General features: G+C 40.9%; 2 protein-coding genes across 11 annotated transcripts in view; one reads left to right on the top strand and one right to left on the bottom strand.

Annotated features, from left to right (window-relative positions):
• The first annotated feature begins 197 nt into the window (after positions 1 to 197).
• Positions 198 to 11,038, top strand: padi2 (peptidyl arginine deiminase, type II). 2 transcript variants are annotated; one of them, XM_061726903.1, is made up of 16 exons: positions 198 to 413; positions 2,912 to 3,083; positions 4,102 to 4,171; positions 4,322 to 4,383; positions 4,730 to 4,847; positions 5,233 to 5,385; positions 5,501 to 5,688; positions 5,962 to 6,065; positions 6,311 to 6,422; positions 6,895 to 7,002; positions 7,499 to 7,650; positions 8,301 to 8,448; positions 8,659 to 8,752; positions 8,850 to 8,929; positions 9,967 to 10,194; positions 10,294 to 11,038. In XM_061726903.1, exons 1-16 carry the CDS (start codon positions 247 to 249, stop codon positions 10,525 to 10,527), a joined length of 2,190 nt encoding a protein of 729 aa, XP_061582887.1. In that variant the 5' UTR covers positions 198 to 246; the 3' UTR covers positions 10,528 to 11,038. The 2 variants fall into 2 exon arrangements, with proteins under 2 accessions (XP_061582887.1, XP_061582889.1); XM_061726905.1 differs by lacking the exon at positions 198 to 413 and adding an exon at positions 1,395 to 1,571.
• Positions 11,039 to 11,104: 66 nt separating this feature from the next.
• rap1gapb (RAP1 GTPase activating protein b) overlaps positions 11,105 to 21,820 on the bottom strand; it is a 134,575-nt gene continuing 123,859 nt past the window's right edge. For 2 of the 9 annotated variants that reach the window (XM_061726897.1, XM_061726894.1), the window contains 9 exons: positions 20,143 to 20,274; positions 18,957 to 19,034; positions 16,972 to 17,081; positions 16,416 to 16,532; positions 16,001 to 16,130; positions 15,498 to 15,591; positions 14,990 to 15,096; positions 14,123 to 14,170; positions 11,106 to 13,239 (listed from right to left, as the gene is read on the bottom strand). In XM_061726897.1, coding sequence (XP_061582881.1) covers positions 14,162 to 14,170; positions 14,990 to 15,096; positions 15,498 to 15,591; positions 16,001 to 16,130; positions 16,416 to 16,532; positions 16,972 to 17,081; positions 18,957 to 19,034; positions 20,143 to 20,274 — 777 coding nt within the window. In that variant the 3' untranslated portion in view covers positions 11,106 to 13,239; positions 14,123 to 14,161. The other 7 variants (XM_061726902.1, XM_061726899.1, XM_061726896.1 and 4 more) reach the window with 6 other exon arrangements.

The raw sequence follows: 21,820 nt of genomic DNA, 5'->3' as shown, positions 1-21,820 counted from the left end.
TTGATGTAAGGTGCTATACAAATAAAGTACATTTACATTTACATTTACATATATATGAAAAAATAGGAAAAAACACCTTTTTTTCACTTTCAGGGAAATGTGTTTCCTTTTTTCCAAAACTACCAAGTATAATTGAGATACATGTCACCATGGGAACCTGGCCCCTCCTTTCTCAAATTACAGACTTGAAATGCGGAACAGACTCCACAAACCCTGCAATCCCTTTGAGACGAGGAACGATCAAACATGTTTCAAGAAGTTTCCCAAACCGCGTTACCATCCACTCTACCTGCCTCGTTGGCCAAAAGGAGGAGAGTGGAAGGGGGATTTCAAAGAACTTGTCGTCTGGACATCGCCAAACCTCAAAGTCTTCTGCATGTGTGCGGGACAACTTTGAAGGCGAACCTGAACAGGTGAGATGTCAGCAGGCTTGCCACCCGTCCCTTGAAATACGGAATTGTTACGTAATTGGGAATTAAAAGTTTCGTTCCGTATACGGACATATATTATGCTCTTATTTATTGATGTCATAAAGGTGAAGGTCTGAAAATTTGAATATATTGCAAAACTTCATTCGTAGTAAATTCAACTAAAGGTGAAACAAATATATTACTTCCCACTACATTCAAAGTGAGATATTTCAAGCCTTTATTTGTTATAATTTTGATGATTATGACTCAAAGTTTATGAAAACTCCAAATAAAATATCTCAAATATTTGAACATTTTATGAAATCAATAAACAATTCAATCATCAAAATTATCAGTTTATCAGTTTTTATTCTCTTTAATTTCCATGCCCTGCTTTTTCATATGCACGGACTTGGTCAGAAAAAAAATATTGCAAAGCTCTGAATTTTTTGTTACTGAGATTGTTTCATTTTCATTTCATTTCATTTATTTATTTATTCAAACAGGTTAAAACAAAAACAAAATAATCAGAATGCATAAAATGTATATAGCCTACCGAAAAAAACAAAAAAACAAAGAACAACAAAGAAAACCATAAGCAAAACAAAGCAAATTAAAGAGACAAATCTATATGTAAATAAATACATTACTGAGATTGTCATAAAATTCAATCAAAGCCAGGTTTTTGGCTACCGTGTAGTGAGGGGATGAGGAAGCGGACGCTCGGGGGATAAAGGACGGATAAAGCTTGATTTATGGTTCCGCGTTAAATCGAATGCAGAGCCTACGGCGTAGGGTACGCGGCCCACGCGCAAGGTAGTGCGCGTCGCCGCGTATCCTACACCGTAGGCTCTGCGTTGGTGTAACGCGGTACCATAAATCAGCCTTGTGGCGTGGGTTCAGGGCGGGGCGCCGCCTGCTGGCGACCAATCAGCGGCCAGAAGCGCAGCCAGCACCTGCACCAACACTCCAGCCTCAGGATCACTGCAGCGGGCTGGTTTGTGCGTAAAGGATCAGTCCCAGGGTTTTAAAGCGGTCATTGTGTCAGACCCCGCGGAAGGACGCAGTCATGATTCACCCCCGGACTCTCAGATTAGATTATAATAAAACTGCAAGCGTATTATGCGTCGTCGGCTCGGAACTTAACGTAAACCTGAACAGGTAGGCGTTTATCCGCTTATGTCTAGGTGTACAGTACATGGATGACTTTCCCCCTCTCTTTATTGCTCTCTGGCGTATTTTTATTTATTTTTTATTCTGCCAACTATATTTTTATGTGTCCATTAGGCTAATTAACTTCTGTCTATCACTGACTTATTAGTATTTATTTTTAAATGTAGGCTTTTTAATGTAAAAGTTGATATATATTATGGAAAGACAACTCTGCAAATTATGTTTAATTGACTAAATTGGCCTCCTTTAACTTTATAGTGTCCTGAAAGCTTCAATTTATAACATTAAGATTTATTTTGCAGGTCATTTTGGCATCTCGGTTGTATTTTGGCAAGAATATTATACTTAGTTGTGCTTCTGATGTGATATTTTAACCCACATATCTATACTGTACAGTAGTGTGAGGACACTGTACATTAGTGACCGTTTTCATTACAACGCAGTAACACGATAGGCGGCTCATGATGCAGTGAGTTCAGCAGTTCAGTTCCCTGACAGCCCATGCTCCACGCACATGTCAAAGTACAAGAAGGGAAAAGTCTTTCAAAAACCTCCTGGTTTCCAAACCTTCACGGATCTTGGATTTACAGGCGGTTTGTTGTATCAGACTACATTTGCTTCTTCCCCACAGTTAAACCAAATGAACAGACTGCTGGAGTGTATAAAAAGTCCTTTGTTGGCCCACAAGATGTCATTTGTATGCAGATCCTGGTGGTGGCAGAACTCATGGTATCGTGTTTTGTGCAGCGGAGAGAAGGAACAGTCCTTTGTTGTTGCTGTCGACAGGAGGGACTTTGTTTGTAGTTTTTTTTCCTTCCAAACAAACGTCTGTTGTGTGGTGTGTGCTGCCAAATGCCAGCATACACCACACAACAGACTGAGTACTGGATTACTGACTGGTAAAGTGGGAAACTGGCACACGCCTCCTCCACAGGGCCTCTTAGGGGTATTCAAGCATATCATATTGCACACCATCTTGGATTGAACCCTCTTGACATATTTTAACCCTTAGGTCCTCAGTAGTAATTACTACATTATTGCAATATCACACCTCTATCATTGTTTGCTTGGCTGCATCTTGCAGAAAAGAGGATATGGTCAGGCTTACGCAAGTTGTCGTCAGCCAGACAGACTGACCCACAGAGGGACCTCATAGTTGAGGGGTTACTTCTTCCCAGAGGAGGTGTCTATTGCAAAAAAAAAGGAGAACTGGTAAAAATAACCAGGCCCTTCTTCACCAGGTCCCTGGTGCTGCCCGATAGGCCCTTCACAAGAAATCTTAAGCATGTCTGATATGAAATAAAATGTGGCGTTTGTCTGCATCTCAGGAGTGCTCCTCCCAGCTCCAAGTTCTTCTCGCTGAACTGCACTGCAAATGTTCAGTACACCATCAACCCCCCTCCCCAGGAGGTGTCCCACCGCTCTCACATCCCTCTCAACGGAAACTCCGTCCTGCTCATCAGGATGAAGAGTGCCAGTCTGACTGAAAATGACAACAAGGTAAGTAGTGGGACAGAAATGCGTGGTGACTTCTTCGTTTGAGCATTCACTGACAGGAAACATGGACAGCTGCACCGCACAAGCTGTTTATAGCGAATCGTAAGCTGATGTCATGTCACATTGAATTTTGGGAAATTAGCCTTCAACATTGTGTCACATGTGTATTTTTAATTTTTTTTTACAGTTTATTTTTTAAGTAAAAAGGTAACGTGTGCCCAATGGTGCCCAATAAAACCCAACAATTTCACATTTAAAAAAAGAAACACGGAGAATAATGTATTTGAAAGTTTTGTAATGGGTTCATTTTATCATATGATCTGATCATGCAAAAGGTCAGAGTTAAGCAACATTCTCCTCAGTTAGCAGACTCACGGTTGCTTCACAACTATTCACTAATTCCTTCAAATATTACTCATCTCTATTTTTTCACCACGACTGACATTGGCCCGGTTTCCCAGATCAGTTAAGTAGTTCTTAACAGCGAAAGACTTCTTTCAAACCATCTTAAGGAGCCTGTGAAAGAAGTCTTTCGCTGTTAAGAACTACTTAACTGATCTGGGAAACCGGGCCATTGACAGTTTTGACCAGCTGTTCAGCTAAAAAAATAAACAAACTTAGTACTGACTGGTGCTGATAACAAGGTGCTGATGACAAGAGAACGCTCATCAAAAGATGGGGACCTTTTACAAAATATAGCCTGACACGACGCACCTGCTCCATTAAATGAGAAGAAAGAACACAGCAGGATTCAAGTTTATCTGACAAGTATGATTCATTGATGTGAGGATTCAATTTATTTTGCTTGAAAGATTCTGTCATTTTCCAAAATCTACGAGTTCTTCAGTGAAACTCAAATTCAAATACTATGAAGCAACATTTTACACTGAGTCAGGCTTAACCACTCACAGTGATCTTCCAACAGTTGTCACAAAGGAACAATTTTAAAGCTTTTATTATGAAAGTTTTATAAAACAGAGACTTTTTTTTTCTTTGACAACATATGAATTTCTTTCCCAAGCTGTCTGTCCGCTACTACGGAGAGGACAAGACGGTCTTAGGGACAGCTGTTTTGCACCTGACAGCTGTTGGTAAGTTCATTTTTAATTAAATAAGGCACTATTCATAACTAACTGACATGTAGACAGCTGGTGTGATTACAGATCCGATGAATCGAGAGTTGTACAAGGATGCACTAAGCAAAAGCAACATGTGATAAACAAGATATGTCTGTCACACAGAGATTTCTCTGGACGTGGACGCCGACAGGGACGGCACGGTGGAGAGAAACCACCCCAATAAGGTGATCGCAGATGTGTTGGCTTTACAGCTTATGAGGGATGGGTCTTCAATTGTTTCCAAGCACGACAACTTGATTTAGATTCTAAGCATGAACTTTTTGCTGCTTAGCTGTGAGTTTGAAGTGAAATCACTCAGTTTTCAACTTGTCATGCTGTTCTACAGCCTGGACAAGCTGCAACAGAGAGAGTTTTAAGTTGCCAGATATTTCTCTCTTAGAGGCAATATGGAAATTGGTTATTTAAACGCAGATTAGACAGGTTTTTCTTTTGGTAAAAAAAAAAAAAGAGAGAAAAACATCAGATTCCATCCTTCCAACTTACATTGTCGTACGTGTTGAAACCTGTTAGGGAACGTGGGAGTGGGGTCCCAACGGACATGGAGCCATCCTGTTGGTCAACTGTGACTCAGAGAAGAGCTACCTTAAGAAACTGGACAGTGAAGTGGACCGCATCGCCAAGGTCTCGGGTAAACCCGTTCAGCTTTCTGCTGACCAAAAATCTTCTTTGACTTGTTTTATTCCCTCAGTACCACAAGTTTTTCATTTTTTATAACCAGGAAACTTCCACAGATTCTGATGCAAAACAGTGATATGATCTTTCAAAATAAAACACATGTTGTTACTGCTGTGTGAGGGTGGAAGACATGTAATAGGGGAGAACGATCAAATTCATTTGTACTGGAAAAACCTGTTTTGATCAAAGTTAGAAGTTATGTTATGTGTGCACAAGTTAAATAATCTGTCATATTTGTACAGTGGAATGAAGCTTACCGAGGATTGATCTCCGGCATGTTTGCTTTATGTTCACTTGGGCTGTCGAGGACTAAATAGCATAATAATGCATCCGTGCAGATTTGAAGGACATGTCACTCATGGTGCTGCGGACGAGAGGCCCGGCCCGACTCCCGGAGGGATACAAGCTCACCATGCACATCTCTCAGGGAGATGCAGAGAGTATCAGAGTGTTCCGACCCAGATCCAGTGAAGTGTCCAATAATACGCTGCGTGAGTAAAAACGAAGGCTTAGAAAGCCCCAGAACAGTTTAACGTTACTGGCTATTTTTACACAGTTTTACAACCTGTTGGAGTTGACCGTCATTGTGTCCGTACGTCTGTGCAGAGAAACTGTTCAGTTACTTCGTGAAGGACTACCCTCTGGTGCTGAGCAGCGAGGTCCTATCGCAGCAGGTGCCGTACCTCGGGGGCACAGCGGAGATGAACTTTTATGTGGAGGGCCTCAACTTTCCCGACAAAGACTTCGATGGGCTCATCAGCATTAACCTCAGTTTGCTCGAGCCCATCTGTCCTGTAAGACCAGCAGCACCGCAGCCCAAATGTCGTCTATCAATAAATCATGTTTTTACGATTCATTTTAAGTAGCACAGTTTGTAAAGTCTCAGCTTTTTTTAAAACCCCCCCACCAAAACAAGACACTTGTAACTACTCTGCTGCATCTCATTTTTTCATCAATTGTGCTTCAGTCAAATTAGTGATGGATTTACGTCTATGTGGCACCGCAGACGGACAGGGAAGAGCACTAACGTGCCTCTTGTTTTATTATTTTTCTTCATTTTTGGACAGGGGCTTCCAGAGACGCCCATTTTCACAGACAAAGTGGTGTTCAGAGTGGCGCCCTGGATCATGACACCCAACACCCTCCAGCCTGTAGAGGTGTTTGTCTGCAGGTGAGAACCGAAAGAAGCGCTTTCATAATCAGCACTGCATCGTACGAGCAAGACCAAGCTGCACGTCCATATACATGTCCAGTTGTGTCTGCGGAAATCTCAAGGAAGCTTTCAGCACTTTTATTATTTGTCATTTATGCCAAGGAATGAACATCATTTTATCGTGGTAGGATTTCAGATCACACAAGGAAAAATTGTTTTGACACTTTGCGAAACAAAAACCGCATTTCTGCCTCTGGTTGCAGTACGTCGGATAACTACCAGTTCTTAAAGGGGATGAAGAACCTTGTTGCAGAGAGCGGCTACAAGCTGAAGATCTGCCACGAGTATGTGAACCGAGGAGACCGCTGGATGCAGGTGGGGAAACCTGATCATACCTGTATGTCACAGTCAAAAAAATCCCCCACAAAAACATGCCCTTGTTCTGTTCACCTGCTGCGGTTTACTTATTCAAAATTATTTCAACTTGCTCAAATTAAGTTTCGATTATTTCTAACAGAACTATCATTGAGGCAAAAATATACAGTTCTGAAGAATTGAGTCACAAGAGGCTTTTTAAACTGCAATTACTGACGGGGGACGGGTTTCACAAACCCGATGTTGTGAAATAAACAGGAACAGCTCTAACATAAAAAAATAGGAAACATAAGAAAGATGTTTCACTATGAAAATGACAAATCTGATTAGGTTTTGTTTTTCTACAGAAGCTGTGTCATATGTTGACACCGTACGGTTTAATCACACAAGAAAATAAGAAAGAAGGAGGAACTAGTCCTCCTGAGAGCTGAGACACAAACTCAGCAAAAATAAAACGTGTTCTGTGTTTCAGGACGAGCTGGAATTCGGCTACATCGATTCCCCCCATCACCGGTTTCCCGTCGTTCTGGATTCCCCGAGAGATGGCGCTCTCCTGGATTTTCCGTATGATGAGCTACTGGTGAGAACCAGACTTGGTCTGTCCTTGAAAATAGCTGAATTGGAAAAGTTTAAGCTCTTTGGACAGTTGAAAAAGCAAAGATTATCAGGAGAACGTGGAAACGCAGCTGTTTTCACCAGGAGGGATCACATGACGCTAACATGATGTGCTGGAAATCATCACAAGAATGGTGCCTGAAGTCACTTGATGACTTTATTATATCTATACCTTATATGTGTAAACATATTCATCATATCAAGAGAGTGGAGAGGATCATACGAGTCCTAGTAATTCATTTGAATCATAGTAATAATGAAAACCAAGTGAAATCAATAATTTGAATAAAACAGAAATAAAGTATGAATCAATATCTCTTACCAACTCCCAATAACTACTCAAGGTTAGCTGTAGATTAGCTGGAGCATGCCAGACAATGGCTCTCAGGTCAATACTTAAGATTTAAGAATATTTGACATGTCGTCCAGACAAGGTTTTTTAACCAAGCTGGTGCCCTCAGGGCCCCGACTTTGGCTACGTGACCAGGATAGCCCACAGAAGAGATGTGAGCAGTCTGGACTCCTTCGGTAACCTGGAAGTCAGCCCTCCTGTCACTGTGAACGGGAAAAAGTACCCACTGGGCCGGATCATCATCGGGGTCGCGTTCCCTACGTGAGTAAACTGTCATTTGGAAAAAATTCAGACTCAATATATAAGAAAAGCCAGCAGCGCCTTTTCTGTCTCCGAAAACTTTCTAAATACCAGGTCGATTATTCCCTGATGTCTATATTTTATCGTTCTTTCATCAAATCTGTCATCACTTTTTCTTTCATTTGTTGGTTTCAATCCTTGAAGGTCAAAGACAGAAATCTGCTCAATAAGGTTGTCAGTCTAAGCAGTAAAATCATCGGGTCGGCTCAACAAACTTTACAAGAACTTTATAAAAAACAGCTGATCAAGAAGGCAAATTCCATATTGTCTGATTGTTCACATCCCTTACACCAACAGTTTCAGTTTCTACCATCAGGTTCACTGCTTAGACTCCCTTTTGCAAAGACAAACAGATATAAACACTCCTTTGTTCCCACCGCTATTGTTCTTTTAAATGCCGGAAGGAAAAGGTAGTGGGTGAAAAAGCCTTCACTCTCAAGCTTAGGTCTATACTACTATTATAATTTGTTATGTATATTTTATCTATATTTAACATTATGTGCTTCTCCTGTCCCCCTTGGGGACAAAAATAAAGTAATTGATTGATTGATAAACAGATTTGTGAGCGTGCGGCGGGTCTTGTGCAGACTCACATCTCCGTCCTTCTGCAGCGCGACTAAAGGACGAAACATGACCAAAGTAGTCCAGGACTTCCTGTGGGCCCAGAAGGTCCAGGAGCCCATCGCCTTATTTTCCGACTGGCTTCTTGTCGGCCACGTGGACGAGTTCATGACCTTTGTTCCTGCACCTGACAGAAAGGTAGGCGTTTCATTTCAGGATGACTCAGTGAGGAGCTAAATCTGCTGCCAGCGAAGCTTTTAACGTATCTTGGCATTGAGTCTACAAGTCAGTAGAGATCCAAACCATAGCAGCGCTCGTGTATACCGCCATGCTCCTCTTTTCATCGTATAAGCTCTCCGGATACGAGAGCACCGGTGTTATCTTTGTCTCTTGTGTGTTTGGTCACAGGGGTTCCGGCTGCTGCTGGCAAGCCCGGACGCCGGCTACAAACTATTCAGAGGCTTACAGAACAGTGGACACGGACAAGCCAAACTGTTCGAGGGTACAGTGGCCCGGCTTGTTGTCCGTTAAAAGGATTTACTGAAGTGCATCTTCGTCACAAAGCTCACGGGCGTCCCTCTGTGCTCTGCTCCCAAAAGGTCTGAAAGATGAAGAGACCAAAACAGTGGATGAGATCCTCGATGACGAAGGTCTCCGAGCTGAAAATAACTATGTACAGGTGAGGTTCTAAACTGGACGCGTTGCATTTAAGTTCCTCAACAATACACACTATGTTAGGCTCACGTCCAACTACGTGGTATGAAAGTGGTGCTATAACAAATGTAAATGTATTGTACTTTATTTATATAGCCCTTTATAGCCACCTCTAGGTGAGTGCTTTACTGAGTAAAACATACAGAAATACAACATACAATCATAAGAAAGAGCAAAAAAAAAAGAAGAAGAAAATAGAATAAAAAGTGTCACCACACTACTGGGTAATAAAAGCCATTCAAAATAAATAGGTTTTAAGCCTTGATTTAAAAAGGCCCAGGTCAGAGATATTGCGTAAGTTGTAGGGGAGCTTGCAACTTCCAGCATGGAGAAGAAGATTGGAAGACTTGGTTGTAGGAAGCTTTTGTAGGAGTGTTTTGTGAAAGATAAGATAAGATAAGATAATCCTTTATTATTCCCTCAATGGGGGAAACCTCTGTGTTAGCAGCAGTACACTTTACATATACGCACGCACGCACGCACGCACGCACGCACGCACGCACGCACGCACGCGGGGAAGGGGGTACAAATTTAAAAAGTAAAAGATATATATAATTAAAAAATATGGACAGTATATACACAATATACACAATGCAGTGGAGATATAAAGATAAAAAATATAAGATAAAAAAAATAGTGCAAAGGAAGAAAAACAGGTAAAATGAGTGTGAGGTAGACAGATATTGCATGGATATTGCACATATGATTATTGCACATATGGTTATTGCACGTTATTATTGCATGTTATTATTGTCCGTTAGCTACAGTGATCAGAGGAGGTGTGTTTTGTTATTACTACTACTACTACTGTCATTTAGCAGACGCTTTTATCCAAAGCGACTTACATCTCAGAAACACACACAATGGAGCAATTAGGGTCTTGCTCAGGGGCCCAAGGTGGTTCATCTTGGTTGCCGGGGCTTGAACCTGGCTCCTCCAGACCCAAGCCAACTCTGTAGCCACTAGACTTCCACCCCCCTCCCTCCCTCCGTTCTTTCCTAGAGCTGCATCGACTGGAACAGAGATGTCCTGAAGAGAGAGCTGGGCCTGGATGATGATGACATCATTGACCTGCCCATACTCTTCAAGCTGCTGAAGGAGGGAGACGAGGAGGAGGAGGAGGAGGAGGAGGAGAAGGAGGAGGAAGAGGAGGCGGAGGAGGAGGAGGAGGAGGCAGAGGAAGAGGAGGAGGAGGAGGAGTACAGAGCAGTGGCCTACTACCCTGACATGGTCTGTTCTGAAACATTACCTACTTCCATTTTTGTTTCAATTCAAAATGCATTTAAGTTCACAAACTGATAAAGGTTAAGCTGTCAAACCCACTTGCAGGTGAACATGATCGTCTTGGGGAAGAACCTGGGCATCCCCAAGCCCTTCGGCCCCAAGGTGAACGGACGCTGCGCGCTGGAGGCCGAGATGTGCTCGCTGATGGAGGGCCTGGGCCTCCGCTGCACGTTCATCGACGACTTCGCCTCCTACCACAAGCTGCTGGGAGAGGTGCACTGCGGCTCCAACGTCCGCCGGGAGCCGTTCGACTTCAAGTGGTGGAATCTGGAGTGGTAAAGGGAGACTGAGCGGACGCGTTTAAGCATTTCAGTGACAGTCGCCTGCGAGGTAAAACGCCATGCAGAAGCACAGTAAAGCCTCGCAAAAACTACAATTTACCCTTTCAGTTAACAAAGTGCCAGCTTCAGCGATTCTCCTCCCGGGACTGGGAAGTCTTCGTTTCACCTCTTGAAAGTTACATGTGACCAACAATAGTATGAGCTGATCACTTTGGATTTATACTATCTCCCCACAACTGTGGCAGGGTGGAAAGTGGACGGTGATCAGCATCGTACATCCATGGCTCACTTCCTGCGAAACCTCACATCTGGAAAGAAGATTTATTACCTGAAAAGGAATAGTGGATTTGGCCTTTAAGGCTCCAAACGCAGATAAAAGGAAGAGGTAATTACAGACCATTAATCCACTGTGATGGTTGTAGCTTAACGAGGCTGAATATGGATTTCATGGAAATCTTAAGGATTACAGTTTAGACAGATGAAGGGTTTTAATTGCACCCTTTTTTGGGTGGGGGGGGGGGGCAAAAACATTTCAACATCATTGTCTTAGAACTCACACACTATTTTCTCTACATTTCAGTGCTTTAGCAGGAAGTGCCTCAACTATTATACCAAACGTCCTGCTAAGTGGCAATCGGTATTTTTGCTCTAAGTAATAATTACACAGGCATTCGATCTTGGTGTGCATTTTAATCATGTTTTAAACATTTTTATTTGTCTCTTCTTTTACAAAAAACCAAAAAAAACAATGAAAAGCAATATTTACAAACGAGTCTTTTGAACAGGGGCTTAAGCAAACAATTGACAAGAACAGAAGTACAATCATTTGAATCGAGCACACAGCAGATTTGCTCTGAGCGTTGGAGTGGTCGATGATTTTCCATCAGTCCAACGGCAAACAGATGAATTGGTACCACATAGTAATGTGCAATAAATAGGCAGAGCCACTGGAGGGCAGACTTCATCTACTCAAGCATTTTCAGGCTCCAGTATTACAGGCTGAAACCTCGTTGCCATTTTCAGTTAGTCTTTTGTTGCTATAAAAAGCTTCAGAAATATAGTGTGAAATATATTTTGGGATGATTTGCATTTGATCCAGTGTCTTAAACATTTTCTTCACATATTGTAAATGCTGTTTTTAACCTTCCGGACGATATATGTCTGCTGCAGTCAAGTCACTGAAATTAAAATAAAGAAATACAAAAAAAACTGAAAAAAGAAACCTGTATCAGTTCTTTTATTTGTGGCAAACTTAAAACAAGAAAAAACTGAAACCTCTCCGCTCGAGAAAGGTGGGGGTTACCGTGGTCGAGAATCATCACGGTGGCAGATTTGTTCAAATCAATACATCTATTTCGGCGTAGTTTTACATTCAAGCCAGCTGGCAACACAGTGCCTTCAAATATATGACCGTCCCACAATCATAAAAGGCAACGTCACGACGGGTCACAGTGTAAGTCACTTTCAGCAACAGATCAGGTTCTTTGAAAAGGTCAGCATCCGGCAGTAACTCTGAAAATGTAGTGCTCACGTAAAATAAATTAAACTTTACAAATAAAGGAAGAAAAGGGGACGTTTGGCTCTCTATCAGCGATGTGTGCTGCATCTGTAGGTGTTGGCTGGTTTTCAGTAAGACACAAATCACGGGGACACCACCTCTATGTCAAGCATTGCACCGGTGTGCAGAACAGAGGAGTTTGGCAAGCAGATTTACACCATGCACAGTACTGTTGTATACACACCTGTACACAAACATCGACAGGTGGGGTATGACGAAGAGCGTCTGAAGACAGAGGTTTTTACAGCGGTACCATGGAGTAGGGCTGGAGGATGCATGTTGCTGGTTGGGGTCCACATTTCTTTCTTTTGTTTGATTTTTTATTTTATTTTTTTTACTACAACACCATTTTTTCACCCAAAACCTAAACATGAGAAGGTGAAGTAAGTTTTTAAAACCACCCGCAACATCATCAGGATCACATCCTGGTCCAAAAACATGACAAAAATCCAGAAGTTGTTGTAAAACACAATAAATATCCACTGCAGAACACCCAGAAAAGAAGAAGATTGTCAATAAAACACGGAACATGGTCGGACAGATTGCCACACACCCATCTGGTATGCCAAAGTTAAACCTATGTACAACGTCACAGTGGGATGTGAGATTTGACATTTAAAAAAAAAAAAAAAACACATTCTCCATAGTGCAACTCTGTTCGAGCTAAACAAACGCGAGTCGTTTGATCGGTCTATGCTTCATTTACCACCCTGTCAGTCACATGATTCAAATGCCCGTTCCAATCCCGATCTCCAAGAGGATTCAATGAGTTCGACAGTTTACACTGAAAAAAAAAGAATCGGGATTCTGAGTTTACTGACCTTAAGAATGAGCAAGCGGGCAGATTTTTTGTGCGAAGCCAGCTAACAGATGACAGTCGATTTTGTTCCTGCATGGGCGTGAAGGTCTGTTTTCCCTTTGCTTTGAGGATTCAGGTTTTCCACTCGGAGAAGGGAATGAGGGCAATAAATCTGTTAGTGTTCATGAAAGCGAGGTGTCTGTCATGACAAGCCGATCCGAGCCAAACACGCAAAGGGGGCGTCTATTAGTCTCTTGTCTCGGCTCAACTGTGCCGCTTCTCTGCATCAGCGCTGGACTTCACATGCCCCTCTTGGTTTAGTTTTTTGGCAAAAGACACCTCTCATGGGAATGCTGTAACAAAGTGGGAGAAACGGTGAAGTTGTGCAAAACGTACTATTCCCTCTTTTACACTGTCCTACGTAAAGGTCTTTGAATCGTAGTGGGTTTAGCATTATGCAAAGGCAACCTCAGAAGAGAAAGTTTGTGTAAAGTCACATTTTCTGTCCACAAAGAAATGTCCGAAATTATAAAAATGTAAAGATTCCTACACAATAATGTAAGAGACAGCTACAACATGTAATTGCTGCTAAATATGGAACAACGAACTGAATCATGGGGGTACTTAGTATTGCCCCCTTTTTTCCCTAACCCATTGGCTTCATATTTGTGACATAAACAATGGCACAGTGAAGAAATAATTAGTCTTGTCACGTCAAAGTTCCCTTTCCAAGCACATTTGAAATAACCTCAGGTGACCAATATGCCGTAATAAATGAATATACACCCAGAATTCACTGAAATCATCAAAACATGTTGTTCCATTGAGTTTGCCGTTGTTAAATATTAAGAACCAATTAAACTAAGAACAAGGGGCAGATTAAATAAGATTCTTCTTCTTTCTGCTCCCTTTCATTCACAATTTAGGAAAGTTTGTGTTTATATTGGATTGTTTATGGTTTTATTTGATCAATGAATGAAATAAAGAATAAATAAACAAATTAAAACATACAGAAACGCACAAAAACAAGAACTACATGGGATTATAAGAAGAGTTACTAACTTATGCATGTTACATAAGGCAAATAAATAAGAAGAATTTAAATAAGGATACAAATATTATTATTATAATTAATTTTAAAATATTAATAATAATAATAATAATAATAATAATAATAATAATAATAATAAATCAATATAAAAGTACTTCCAGGTTTATGTTCTTAAGATGTCTTACCTGAAGATGGATGTTGATGTAATAATCGGCGGAGACCGGCTAACAGTTCTGCAGATAGAATATGATCCGGTTAATACCGACAAATACAACAGTAGAGGAAACGCAACACAAAACACCACAGTGAGGCAACTAGCACTTAAATAATCTGTCTTTACCCATGCAAGCTCTGACCGCATGTCTGTGTCACATCAGAGAAAAGGTTTTTTCATATGCAGTTTAGTGTTTACAGATAGATACGGGACTCTGCTTAGACATTATAATTATTCAAGACTTTCATCGTGTAGATGGTCCAGCTATACAACATTTATAATACAGTTTAAAGCTCAGTTTTTACAAGTGAAACAACTGTTGGTTATTATGCAGATATGTATTATAAGTGTGATAATGCAATGTACCTTGACTCAAACTGAAATGAATTGAACTGAACTGAATTAAGTTGAATTGAATGTTAGAAGTTTGGAAAGATTGCATAATATGTCAAAGGTCATCTTTTGAAGTTGCCCAATTAAAAAATTATGATATAATTTTAATTATACTGTAGAATTATGTCTTTCATCTTCATCTATCCAAGTATACTTACAGCTACTATAAAGATAAACTTAGATAAGAAAATGAAGGTTACTGTCAGCATGCTGATTTTAGTATTTAGCTTTCAGGCAGCTGCATTCATATTTTTTAACATATGGTTATGGCTAAATATCACAGGATTACAAAGGTCATATCTGATTGTTAATTGTGAATATATGGTATTTCTGATCAGTAAGAAGCTTCAACAGTTAACTGAAGGGAAAGTTTGCATTTTGCTGAATAACAAAGCCGTTCGCCGGCCGACTGAAGTACACAATCTGTCAGGCACGTGTGCCTCACCGATGAGAGTTTGCGCTCCCGCTGGGTGCACTCCATTTTGGGACTGTCTGTCCCTTTTGACTCTGATGTCTTCACTCCATCTAGCTGCTGCTGAAGACGAGAAGCTGCTGGGAGGAAGGCAAAAGATGCGCGGCTGTCACAAGTAATAAACTCACGTGGATAATGCTGCCAGCTGGTCTGGGTGGAAGAAAAAAGAAAAAGATCCTCCAGATTGTATGAGATTAATGGCTCAGACGAAACCATTAGCAGAAATTATGTGGCGATCACGGACAGGTTTGTAGTGCTACAAAGTGAACCCTTTGTCACACAAAAGGAGGTTGCCAAGTTCCCCAGACTGGGTTGTGTGTTCTTGGCAGAGCAGCTGAGGGGACTTGCATCACTCAAGTGTGCTGCCATATTCATTTCTCATGAAGCAGAGCATCTTAATTTATCCAGAAACCTTGCATCCTTGCCAGTGTTTCTCACCTCCAGGCCGTCTCTGTCCTGGTATTATGAGCTCCGTTCTCACCTGGAAGACTTCCCTGGTTCGATGCACTGTCCTCCACCGCAGCGCTGCACACTAGAGAGTCTCGTTTAGCCGGCGTAACCCCAGGCACACTTTCCTGCAAGAAGGGCACGGATTTTCTTTAGAAAGCTTCAATTAATTCATTATGCAACAGTGGAAGATAATAACAACCACATACTGTATATCTTCTGGGGCTATATTTGGAGTTGTTGTTCTCTCTTTTCAGATGCAAATGCTTTTTATGTAATAAAACTCGATAAACAAACTAATATGTATTATTGTGCGATACATTCAGACCCCTTCATTGCTGGGATATGACAAAAGCCCTTAGCCCTTTGTTCTAACCGTGTAGGTAACAGCAAACGACAGTTATTAACAAAAACTAGCAAAAATGAAAAAGTCAAATTGAAACAAAAGCTAATGGAACTGCTAATATGCAAATTGCTTTTGTTGTCGGGAAGTGAATTCAGTGTTCATAACACATTATTTGGTCTGCCTCCACCCACCAGTCCAGTGTCGTATTCGTCCTCGGCCTCGTGCTCTTCCACAACGCTGGCAAAGCTGCTGGCATTAGAGGAGGAGCGGGACAGGTCCTGAGCCTCGGGGATGGAGGGCGCCCTGCAACACATGGCCAGACTACACACCTGGGTCACTCTGACCGCACGTTTGGCTTTGGCATTCATTACTTTGTCTCCCAAAAGTCAAAATTGGTCCAAAACTTTAAAGTAAATGGAAATGTGAAGAGGACTAATGCGGCCTTTAAACTACGGTATGACCTCAAGGACAATGATCCGTGACTCAGAGTTCAAGCCTGTCATATCGCCTCCCCACCCACATACAGGGTTGATATATCACAAATAATGTCTCAGCTTGGGGAAATAATATAAGAAAAATGCAGATCATAAATCAAATAACAGTCACCTGTTCTTTGTGGCGGTAAACTCCGGAGAACTGTGATTGGAGGAGTTGTCCGATTTGTTTTCGTGGGACAGGAAGCTGCTGTCCGGTAACTTCTGGTAGTTCGGTGACACCTCCCGGCTTCAGCGACAGGGATGGACATCAGGTTGTCAAAACCGGTGAACTAATTTCATTGCATAAGAGTTTAACAACTAATACTTTCAATGCGCTCATCGGGGTTTTAACACAGCAAGAGGCCTCCACCTGCTGCTGCAAAGCACATGTTGTTCAAGCCAACAATTATTTACTAATGGTGTTCATCTAAATATAGCACAGATCAGCTGTTTCATGTGCTTACAAATTATTCTAAGACATAAAATGTAGCCTTGTTCATATTTGGTAAAATACAGAATTAACAGGTTTTAGATTCACTGAGTGCAAAAGAAAAAATAGACTCTAGCCACACTCTTAATCAAAGCTATGCAACAAGCTTTTTTAATGTCCATCCTTCCATCTGCTGCAACACTGTTCTCTCTTCACTTCCCACTCCCTGCCGATCAGCTCGGCTCTGTCCTCTCACCTCCTCTCTTGGACCTCCTGGATGTTCTCGATGCCAATGGCACTGCTGCGACGGGAGCTGAAGGGCCCGGACTTTTTCCTGGTTGGGCTTTTCCCAGGAATGATCAGTGACTATCAGTGGGAGTGGAGAGGAAAGTGAGACACACAGTTTGGGCGGATGATAAAACAAACATGGCAAACATCATACATTATAAATGGAAGTGAAACAATCTACGAGGAAAATACGCGGCTGGGAATTGATGAACTCGTGGCTGCATAAATCTATGAGGCAACATATTTTTAAGACCCAATGTACACTGGGCTTCAGGTGAGAATCCACTTTATATTCCATATTGTTTTACTTTCAATAATTTATAACTGATAAAAAAAATTACAAAAATACATTTTTATTACAAAGTGTCCTACCCCAATTCCCAAAGTTGGGAATGTGCAAATAAAGAAGAATTGAATTGAACTGAACTTAATTGAACTGAATAGAACTGAATAGAACTGAATTGAATTGAACTGAACAGAACTGAATAGAACTGAACTGAATTGAACTGAACAGAACTGAATAGAACTGAACTGAATTGAATTGAATTGAATTGAATTGAACTGAACTGAACTGAACTGAATTCATATGTTGCTCAGAAAGCTGTTGCCATTTAGCACTGATGTTTCCTTTATCAGATGTTATGACCTCCAAAATCATGAATGCACCATGTGAAATGCAGACTTTAAAGCCAAGCGCTGATAACCAGTTAGATGGCACCCTGCCTCTTAGTCCACTTCAGTTTATCGTTTCCAAAAAATACTTTGTGTCAGTCCGTTTTAAAATAGCTTAGTTGATGAGAAGACAGGAGCATTTCATGTTCTCATATAGTTCCCGTTTTTTGGAAGACAGATTTTTAGAGTGTATTTGTGGATGGCATGTGAAATATAACACGATCTTACTGGGATTTCTCAAGGTGTTCCTGAGACCATCACAGATTCATTCCTAACATCAAGGTTATCTATCTAGTATTGGATTTTATGATTGTGCAATGCACGCAGGCATTTCTCCAGATTCTCAGATTTTTTAGTTATTTGATAACATTATGTAATGCAGATGTTGAGAAGGTCGAAGTCTCCACAATTTTAATCTGAAAATGTTTCACAAATTGTCAAATCAGTTGGTGATCTGCTCATTTTTACTGAGACACTCTTTTTTTAACCAAGTCGTGTCACTAACTTGTTGCCATTTATTGGAAGAATCTCCTCCAGGTGTTGCCTTTTCTAATCCTTGCTTCTCCAACCTGTTGTTGCCCACGTTCCAAATGTTTTTTGAGAAGTATTGCTTCCATCAATTTCAACATGAACTAATAATTTCAAGAAATTCTCACTTCCAACATCAGAAAGAAATATTGGTTTATGACATTTGGGAATTGTTGTATTCTCATTTTCTTTTTGGTCTTTTTTTTGCACAATGTCCCAACTTTGTTTTGGAATTGGAGTTTTCATTTAGTCAGCCGGGGGAGTCAACAAATAAACACTTTATGTTCAAATATTATAACCTTCGGATTTTTCGAATAATTTTCATTTTAAATTGCTTCATTTTTCTTTTACAACATCTAAGAATAAACCCAAGCAACTGCTCAGGAATTCATGCTTAAAGCAAAAAGAGTTGCAATTACAAAGTTTTTAAATAATAAACAAGAAAATACAGAAAGCGTCTGACAAAGGTCGCTGAGCTTGAACCCTACAGTAAGTCCCTACTGTACGTGATAGATCCTTTGCTTTCAGCTGCAGCTCATAACATAGCAGCCTTCATGAGAGTGAAATGAATGAAATGATAAGAAATATAAGTAGCATGACATCTACTAACCTGAAAACCTTTCACAGCCACGGCAACTAAAATGCATTTGTCTAAAAACACAATAAGTACTAATTGCATACTTACTTTAAGCAAATTCAAACTGTAAAGCAAAGAAAAAAATAGTAAACAAGGAAGGAGGAATATACAAGAACCTCTTCTATTGTTCCTATCCCTATGGCACTGCCTCGACGTCCATATTTACTGGGACTTTTTCCTGGGACAAGCAATGACTGAGCCGCACAGGACAGGGCGGGGGAAGCAGAGAGAGAGAGGGGGAGATGATAGATTGAAAAAGCAACAGGGGGAAAAAGGAAAAGAAAAGAACACATCATAAGATCTCATGCGCACAGCACAGAAAATTGAAACAGCAAGGTGCAAAACAGCTTTAAAAAAGGAGCTTGGGGGCACAAGTTCATAGTGGGGATGTGATACAAAGAAATAGAGAAAAGCTTTACAAGCATAGCGGGGTGGGGTCCGACATGGGGGGGCACGGCAGGAGCGTCGCCACACAGCAGCCATGCCGCTCAGCCTCTGCCCTGAGGGATACAAGTGTGTTTGCTGATGCATTCAAAGGAGGGAAAAGGGCAAAGAGGGCTAACACAAACCAAGCAGGTAACTTTTAAACAACTATAAAGAAATAGGGATGATTCAAAAAATAGAAAACCTTATCCCTAAGAAAGACATAAATGGGACAGTGATCTGCACATGTTAATACCTTTTGCCATGCAAATGTTCCAGTCATGCATGCACAGAGTCAGAGTTGTAGGAGTTAATAGCATTTACAAAGACAAGACAGTCATTTTGTTGCACAGTAACGAGGGAGGGAGTCTGGGTAGTCATACAGCTGCCAGTCTGAGTTCTGAGATAGAGACTAGACAGCGGCTCACAAACAATCACTCATCTCGTGCTGATAAGGAAAATCACCGGATTCAATCCACAAGGGACATCAACATCCTAGAAGTCTGCCGCTCAACACAGCCACAACATTTCTTCATTTCTTTCAACAGATGAGAGCCAATTATTTTTCTTTTCTTTATCCTCAAAGTGAAAAAACGAGTAATTAACAGAAACATGATGAACCACATATGGAAAAAGGAAATCAATGAAAACTACTTTCATAGAAATTTGGAGTCAATGTTAAAATGTCAGAAAAGAAAAAAGATTTTTATGTTAAAAATCACTGGTGAAAGGGTGAGAGTGTCGACTGCTGTGTTGTTCTGAGGAAAACTAGCGTTTTCAAGGTTTTATATGTGCATTTATTCACGGTGCTTTGAAAACACTTTATTCCTCAACTTGTGCAACGGGTTGGCATCACGTGAACCAAAGTGGGCTACTTACAATCCCTGGGGTTTTGGGGCTCTCAGCGGGATTGTGGGTAAAGCTGCCACTGTGACTAGTCGAGACTGTGTGTGACTTCTTGTTACTGAGACCCATGGCGTCCATAGACTGGCTTCTGCTGCGGATGACCCGCTACAGAGAAAGATGAGGAGACACCGACAGTCAGAGGATCCACTCTCATATGGTGTCGGGGTAAATATATATATATGTAAAACTTTCCCTTTTAACAAATCTCAGGATTGGCTTCAGTGACCCTGAGCCCTGCCTTTAGTTGTCTTCATAGCTTTAAACTCTTGTTCATTCTCCCATGATGCACCTTTCCTCACGCTGCTCTCCCAACTCCTCCATGTATGTAGCGTATACAGCATTATTGCTGCCATTATTTATATAGTTTTCTCCTTCTAGCAGGAGGCTCGGTGTAATGTCACTGCGTTTGCTGGCATCTCTGTCCCGACCTCTCGGGCCCCCCAGCCAGCCGATGGCTGCCCTTCCCAAGTCCGCCTCTGATGGAGGTTAAAAGGACGTACTTCCTCTCCACTGCTGCCCATCCTTTCATAGACACTCAGGATTAAAATAAAGTGAAGATTTCATGCAGTCTGCAGGTTTTCTTAGTTAGGATGCTTTTGATTATAATTAATAATACAGCTGTAATGAAGGGACTGAATTAGAATATACTGAATTCTATTTCATTTGACTGGTGCTTAAATGTTTACTTTCTTTGTTTTCTTTGTAAATTTAAAATTTCAGTTCAGTGGCAAGAAAATGTTTTAAACCCCCTCTAGATTAACTGGTTTCCTGCAAAAGATGTGCTTAACGTGTTATTTTATATGGACTAAGTAACTGTAATAGACAAACTTCCTTCAAGTTATTGGTAGCGATAACTTCAGAAGTAACTTTCCCGTAGTTCAGGAGGACAGTTTTTAATATGATTATGGTATGCAATTGCTTTGGCTTAGGTACATTAGCAGTCTGGTGTAAACAGCTCACTTGAGATCCTTCCACAGTATCTCTCTGGGAATTTAATTTGATGGTATTGTTCCATCTTAATCCAGATCAACTATTCTTAATCATGTATCTTCAAATATCTTCTTTTTGTGAGGCATGGTTCGCATCAGCAGATGTTTTCTAATAACAACAACCTTCAAATGTCTGAATGTCTTTTACCAATCAAATTATTTGTGTTTTGCTTCTCTTTTCTTGTGTTTTTTCTTTGGTTCTCTGGTTTGATTTACTTCCTGTTTTATTTTGAAAGTCTGTTCACGGTCGGTTTTGCCCCATTGGCCTGCCCTTGTCTTGTCAGCCCTTGTGTGTGTGTTTTCTCTCCGTTCTGCTCCTCACTGATATATTGTTTCACTCTTCCTTCATCGTGGTCCCTAGTCCTTCTGTCACTCTTCTTTTTGTTTGTTTAATTTTTTAAGTTAAGTTTTTAGGAATTCCTGCTCATGGTGGTAATTTGTTTTGGTTAAAGGGTTTTTGCCTGTTAATTCTACTTCCAGATCTTTTGCAATTGGGTCCTTCCCTCATCATATTACAACATAAACTAGCTTATCATTCCAAGGGGTTCAGATACTGTTTTCTTGCCACTTTATGTGGTATTATGATGATTTATGATTTACAAGTTACATTAAATTACAATCAGGGGACTACTCATTTGAATTTTTCAGATATAATCCACTTA

This window comes from Cololabis saira, chromosome 8 (genome assembly GCF_033807715.1).
Source record: "Cololabis saira isolate AMF1-May2022 chromosome 8, fColSai1.1, whole genome shotgun sequence".
Taxonomy (NCBI): Eukaryota; Metazoa; Chordata; class Actinopteri; order Beloniformes; family Belonidae; genus Cololabis; species Cololabis saira.
The sequence above is the reverse complement of the archived record's forward strand: the minus strand, read 5'-3'. Positions and strand labels throughout refer to the sequence as shown.

Coding starts and splice junctions, on each gene's coding strand:
- padi2 (XM_061726903.1), top strand. CDS start 247: ATGTTTCAAGAAGTTTCCCAAACCGCGTTACCATCCACTCTACCTGCC. Junction 3,084..4,101: donor TGACTGAAAATGACAACAAG/GTAAGTAGTGGG, acceptor TTCTTTCCCAAG/CTGTCTGTCCGCTACTACGG. Junction 8,753..8,849: donor ACAAGCCAAACTGTTCGAGG/GTACAGTGGCCC, acceptor TGCTCCCAAAAG/GTCTGAAAGATGAAGAGACC.